General features: G+C 39.6%; 1 protein-coding gene across 1 annotated transcript; it reads left to right on the forward strand.

Annotated features, from left to right (window-relative positions):
• The first annotated feature begins 5,024 nt into the window (after positions 1-5,024).
• LOC149812121 (homeobox-leucine zipper protein HAT14-like) lies at positions 5,025-6,704 on the forward strand. The gene is made up of 4 exons (XM_089992984.1): positions 5,025-5,289; positions 5,394-5,713; positions 5,833-5,912; positions 6,389-6,704. The coding sequence occupies exons 1-4, from the start codon at positions 5,025-5,027 to the stop codon at positions 6,702-6,704; spliced, it is 981 nt and encodes a 326-aa protein (XP_089849110.1).
• The last annotated feature ends 583 nt before the right edge of the window (positions 6,705-7,287 follow it).

Raw genomic sequence — 7,287 nt, forward strand, 5'->3', positions numbered from 1 at the left:
TGTTTGCAAGCATTACATGAATTGTAAAGGAAAGTTAATTAAAAGAAAGAAAAACTGCTTATGCATGAGGTAAGTCATGCCATAATTGCATAGTTGTATGCATTTAAATTATTTACAAGTATGCTCATGTAATTAATTTGATATATGTATAATTGTATGCATAGAGTAGCATGATTGTATACGTAAATATGAGAAATGCTTAACTATTTACATGAATTGGTATACGAGGAATGACCTGTGTGCATAATTGTATGCATGAATACATGTACATATGATTATATGTTTGAATTGTATGTATACTTACGCACAAATATATGCATAAGTTGTATGCTTGATTTACACATAGATGTTTGCATAAGATTGTATGCTTAAGTACATATAAATAAAGGAATGTATTGTATGTTTGATATACACATAAGGGTGTGCTTGAATGATTTGTTTGTTGAGACCTAGTAAGTGTATGCAAAATTGTGATGAGACATAACGTGTCTCATGCTCCGTTTCTTTTCTCTTTTTAGCTCTACGAGAATAGGCAAACGGATGTCAAGGAATAAGAAAACTACTCTGCTGGACAAAATTGTATCATTCAGTTTTTTTTGTGTTTTACATACAAACTTTGAAATTTTATTTATGAAATAAATGAAATCATTTCTAACCCTTTGACATGCACAAGTTTGAGGATAATTTTGAATTGATTTGAAAAAGTCAATTATTAAGTTTAAAAAAAATCTCCTAATCATGGCAGAGCGTTACAAGGTCAATTTAAAGGCTAGTAATGAATGTACAAAACTAATGAGTAGAAATTATTTTTTTCTTCAAAAATTTCTAATTTGTTTTATAGATCACATGGTTTGTTTAGTAAGAAACTTGTTTTGAATCATGTGATCATGATACACAATTAGGTTTTTAAAGGGGTCCAACTAAAATTTCATAATTCAAAAGATCACAAATTTACATGAAAAGCACCATCCAAGGCTTGATCCTTATCAAACAAACCATATTTAACACATCAATGTGGTTAGATTGAGTCGATACAACTTGCACTATGATTTCTAGCTCACTGGATTTGTACCTTCATTACTAGCCAATATTTACCCCACAAAATTATAGTTAGTTTTTTTTATATTAATATAGTCAAAACTGAAAATCTATATACTGAAAAAAAACATAATGAGTATTTTTACCAATAACATTTATTATATAATAAAAATACAAAATTTAAAAGACAATACAGTAAAAAGATAATAATAATTAACATCAAGAAATTTATATTTATATTACGGGACCATATGGGACGGTCCCTATGATTGGGCGCTTCAAGGCATCCGGTTTGGACCATCAGTTTGGCCTTCCAGCTTGGTATACATCACAGTCATCGATACACATCGACACAGAGCAGACAGACAGCAACTATAGACCGGTACACCCTAAGAACTTGGGTTTTATGATGCTACACCAGCCCCACTGTCAAGCTACATACTTTGATGCCCTACTCTCTCTCTCTCTCTCTCTCCATGGTTGATAGAACGGATTCCAAGATGGGGTGTGATCATAATCAGGTCATGTGTCCATACGGGGATATTTTTCTCTTCTGTAGCCTCCTATGAATGCGTACTGTTTATGAATCAGTCAAGTAACCCATGACTCGTTAGTGCGTCTAGCCGGATTCACGGTCCATGGATGACACCAACTCCTACTAGTGGTTCGTTCACTAGCCAAATAATTCCCAGTTTTATCGATCAGCTTTTTTTTTCATAGGAAAAACCACTTCATAGGGGTGTAAACCCGAGCGCAACCCTTGACCCCAGAGATCCACCGGCTTCGGCGTACAAAAGGAGAATAACGCCTGCGGTAATCGAACCTCTTGAAAGAGAAAAACAAACCATGAAGTGCAATACCTACGAAAGGTTGAAGGGTGCAATGATAGTTTCCAGTTATCAAAATGTCATAAGAAACTCCTTGTTTTCTAACATTGGTCTTCTAAGGCTTGTCCTGTGTGTCTTCTCACTTTTATAGGAAGATGAAAGAAAGAAACCTAAGAAAACGTTAGCTTTCTCAGCACCATATGAGAGAGAGAGAGAGAGAGAGAGAGAGAGAGAGAGTCGTTTCCAACTAGCCAGCTCCTAAGTTCATGTCCTTTCCCATGCGTACTCTGTGACTTCAATAATTGCAGTGATCTCAATGAAGAGGACGTTTGAGAGAGAACCCCAACAACCACCTACACTATGCAAGGTTGGCTTTTGCCAAAAGCGACGCCTTTGTAGAGCGGGAGGATGATAGCCTTGCAGCAGACAGGCGTGCCTGCAACCATCCCCAGTCTGCGCCCTGCTCAATACTCATCCTCATGAAAAGGCTGTGTTGTTTATTTTCCACCTTTCAATGGACATTCTGTTGAATTTGACAAAAAAAAAGAAAAGAAAAGAGTTGCCTTGGCACTTTTGAAAGCTTTAATAGTTTTTTTCTATTTAAACTTTAAACCAGCTGACACGTGTCTCACATTTTTCACACAAACTTGTAGTCTCATACCCTTGAACGAAGACAACGTTATGAGTACGTAAGCCGTGGAATTGAGGTCAACTCGGCGATTCCTTGCCAACTCGTTCGGAGCTGAGGCCAAGGGTATTTTTGTCATTATAGGTGGTCGCCGCCATGGAGATGACCGTGGAATTGATTGGTCATTTTGGTCAACATCAAACGGGAAAGTGCTACGAAATTCCCCCTCCCCCCTCTTCATTTATTTTCAAGGACTTTGTTTCTTTCCCCATATTTACCGTGGGAAAAGAAGGTGGGGGGGTAGGAAAACAATGTGGCTGTTAATTGGAAAGAATTCGGGGAAAAACGGGTCTCGCCTGGCTTGTTTGGACAGGGGATAGATAGAGGACATGAAATGGGGATGAAGGTTAAAATCAAAACCGGTATGGGGATATATGGAGGTGGGAATGAACTTATGCTTTCCCTTGCCCCGTTCTGTTTTCATCCCGATATCCACCTTGCCCCGTCCTGCACCATCCTCAATCATTCTTTAGGGATGGCAATAGACAAAGGGGAAACAAGTCCCCGCCCTGCCTCGCCCCATTTGAACCAGGGACGGAGGACATGAAATGGGAATGAAGTTGGGGATGGAGGTTAAAATCAAAACCCGTGCAAGGATGGCGATGGTGATGAAGGGCTGTATTTTGAGAAAGGGCGAGGGTGGAGACCTTGTCCCTCACCCCTGCCCCGGTCCACTACCATCCCTAATCAGCGGTGATGTAGCAATTGAAGTAAGGGTGTCGACGGGTCAGGTTTAGTTTGGACCCAGTTCAAACAAGATTTAGACCAAATTTTTGAGTATAGTATTGGGTTAGGGTCTACAAACCATATTTGAATATGAAAAAGTCACATGAACAAGACCCAAACCATACCCGGTAAAATAATATTTTTTATCATTTTTACATTGAAAATTTATGAGTCTTCATGGGGAATCGGGTCTGGTATAAAATTTCATAAACTATACGAGGGTCAATGTATTAATCGCACCTTACGGTTCAAACTTAAGTCTTAATCAGGTATTCTTATTTGTCACCCTACTCGAACCCTATAGAGTTTGGTCTAGGTCTAGTGCCGGTAAACCCCAGCCTTTGAAAGGAGAAAGTGGGGGGACCCATTGACGGTGACGTGTGGCATACGTGGGTAGCCATGAGCAATTACTGGGAATCCTTCCACCGAAATAAATGTTTCAGATTGCTCTCATTTTTACTGATTATTGTGGGCAGGTAGGAAAAACATTACGTTGAAAAATGAGCGCATAGAAAACTAGGGCTATCAACTTTTCTGTAGTTTCTTCTCAATTTCACCGCTCCTTTTCTTACCTTTCCCATTCGATCCAAGTTGACCTGGTGGAAAATACTGAACCACCATCAGACCTGCCTGTAAATCCAATTGATTATGACGTGGTCCAACTAGGTTTCATAAATGGGTTTAAAAGTTTGGTTTGAAGGTCTGAAATTGTGTGTATACTAAACCACGACACCTTGAGTTGGATTTGGCCAAGTTTTATGACAGCAAAATTTATGACTGATTGATTTTTATTGATTAAGGGCACGTTTGTCTGTCACGGAAAGTAGAATGTTTTTCTCAGAAATGCATCAACGAGCATGCATTTTTGCGAGACCCACAGTGATAATACAAACACAGAAAACTCTGGTTCTCGCAAAAAAAAAAAAAACCCAACGGGCATGCCATTTTACACGCTGGAGGTGGGTTTTTTTTTCGCGAAAACAGTTCCTGTGAGAGGGGGTCTGATTATATTTTCGCAGCAATGGAATCCACGGAAGGGGTGCACCCCAATTCCGTGACATGCAAACGCCTCATAAGTGTCTTTTTTTTGCTTACTCGCGAGTTCATTGGTGAAAAAACCTCACGTCTTGTTTGGTCATTGAGTATACCCCGCTTTAACCATGCGGCAACTGAACTTGATTGGTTAAGTTAGGACTAGAGTAGCTAAGGTAACATAAAAATTACGGATCTACCGAACAAACTCTTAGTTTGACTGCAACTCTTGATTAATAAGAACCGAGTACGAACCTATATAGCCATTCTAGTTGGAGTATCTCGAGATTACGACTGAACAAAGTTTGACCTGCATGTGGTTGTACAGACATATTAGTGCAAACCAAAGCATCTGCAAATCAACTCGCTTTCGGTTTCAAACCAGCTCAAGTCGCCATCCCCATGGCAGACTAGATGAGGAGAGACAGGGAGAGGGCAAACAGGTAAAATCCTGCAAAAAGCAGGTATATATTTTGTTTCGGGTAATTCCATAAATTTTACGACCTTTTTTTCAGGGAGCTGTCAAGTGGTTATTATCGGTCAAACTTTCTTTTACCATAAGGGGTAAAAAGTTTCTGGGGTGAAAAAGACGCAAGCATGTAGATAACAAAGGATTCGTCTTATTTTTCACTCTTCATAAAAACCCCACGGTTCCTTTCCTCTTCAAAGTCTCTCTCTCTCTCTCTCTCTCTGGGTAATTTGGTTTCCGATCGATGATGGACTTAGCTCTAACTTTGGGGGACTCTGCAAAGCCCTTGACCTTCATGGCGAAGACCACCCACAAAAACTTGGAGTTTAAGATAGGCCTAACCATAGAGCAACAAGAAGAGGGTGCAGAACAAGGAAGGGGAGATAAAGAAGATGACGAAGAAAGGAGGAGTTCAACGGATCTTCCCGTGCAACTCGAGCTTCTTCCTCTTCTGCCGGTCCATAGACAATATCCTCACCAGACTGTTTTTTCATGGCCATTCGAGAATGGTAAGAAATATCAATAGTATGTACTTTTTGTTTGGAGACGAAGAAAATATTTTCTCTTCTCCTTTCGTTTTTGTCAATTTTTTTTGGTGGGTTTTGCGGTTTAGGGAATTCTGAGGCGGAGATGGCGTCGTCTAACAGGGGGCTCAATGTGAATAGAGCGCCTTGTGGTGGTGGAGATGTGGAGGAGGAGGCTGCAGTCTCTTCGCCGAACAGCACGGTTTCGTCGTTCCATATGGATTTCAGCATGTATCCAAGGAGCAGAATGGAAGGGGAAGTGGTGCATCACGATGGTGAAGCGGAAGGAGCGTCTTCCAGAGCGAGTGACGAAGAGGAGAACGGGTTAACCAGGAAGAAACTGAGACTTTCAAAGGAACAATCAGCCTTTTTGGAAGAAAGCTTCAAAGAACACAATACTCTGAATCCGGTATAGCTAGAAATCTGTTTTTTTTTCTTTTTAAAGCATCCATTCATTTGTTCAGTTTTATTTTTTATGAAGGTTTGCTCAACCATCTTGTTTTCTATTTTCTTTGGATGTAATTTCAGAAGCAGAAACTTGCTTTAGCAAATCAACTGAATCTTCGGCCTCGTCAAGTTGAAGTGTGGTTTCAGAATAGAAGAGCAAGGTAAGAAGGGTGTGAAAATGTGTACTTTTGTTGTTATTTTTTTTTTGTATTAAAGCTTGAAAAGCTTCTATTTCAATTCTATGGTTGGCAAGTTTTAAAAACATATCTCTATCCCTTTCTAAGATTGCTTTTTACTAAAAGAAGATCTGCCACATCATTTTTATGGCCTTTATGTTTTTTCCTTTTGTGGTCCTGTGCTGCAATTGGCCATTTCATGAACTTTACATGCATGGGTATGTCATTTTCTCTATTTGCTTTGTCATTTCTAAGTGTTTATGCATGGTGCTTGTATGATGTGGAGCAATAATAAGCATGTAGCTATTATTATCAACACATCTTTTTTTGATGGTATCATCAGAAATTTATATGAAATGATAATCAATGGCTTTTGTGATTGATTGAGAGTCTGGCTTTGGATTTCTTTGAATGGGGGCATTGATGGTTTTATTAACTCCTTTGTTTGTATACAATTTAAGGACTAAGCTAAAGCAGACAGAAGTGGACTGTGAGTACCTAAAGAGGTGCTGCGAGACGCTAACTGAGGAGAACAGAAGGCTACAGAAGGAGCTACAAGAGTTAAGGGCATTGAAGACGTCTCACCCGTTTTACATGCAGTTGCCTGCAACGACGTTGACCATGTGCTCTGCTTGCGAGAGGATTGCATCTTCGGCGGATAATAATAGTAACACCACCAACAAGGCAGCAGCAGCACTGCCACCGGCTGCCCTCCCTCTCTCTAACAATAATAAGCCTCGGTTTCACTTCTTTCAGCATCAGTCGGCTGCCTCTTAGTGTCCATACAGTTTGCTTAGATGAGACAAGACATCTCTCTCTCCCTGCGTGAGTTTGTGTGTGTAAATACTGATATTGATAGGGGAAACGGAGGTTTTGTAGGGTTTGGGGTGGGGGTTTTGTGTGTGTAGGGGATTGGGGAGATTTGTGAAGGAGGGGATGGTGAAGCTTTTTCAGGAGACCGAGGAGGAATACTGTTTTGTGTATTTGGTGGATGTATTTGTCACATTTAATACTTTCTGCAGCTGCTTTTAATTAGGCATTATTATTCAAAGGGAAATACTCTTCAAATTATATATATATATATATATATATATATATATATATATATATATATATATATATATATATATATATATATATATATATATATATATATATATATATATTCTTCTGTGGTTGTTTGGTGGGGACATCTTTTTCAGCCCCAAGAAGGCGTGGGTTTGCTTTGCCAGCGCGCCTGTGTCCAAAGCCCACCGACACACACGCCTGGAATAGGAAAAGTGTTGCATCAGGATGTTCTCCGCAAGAGAAAATATCACGTTGAGTAATGAATGGTATCTTCTGACGGAAAGGAAAATGA

This window comes from Nuphar pumila, chromosome 17, assembly GCF_984573655.1.
Source record: "Nuphar pumila chromosome 17, dmNupPumi1.hap1.1, whole genome shotgun sequence".
Classification (NCBI taxonomy): domain Eukaryota; kingdom Viridiplantae; phylum Streptophyta; class Magnoliopsida; order Nymphaeales; family Nymphaeaceae; genus Nuphar; species Nuphar pumila.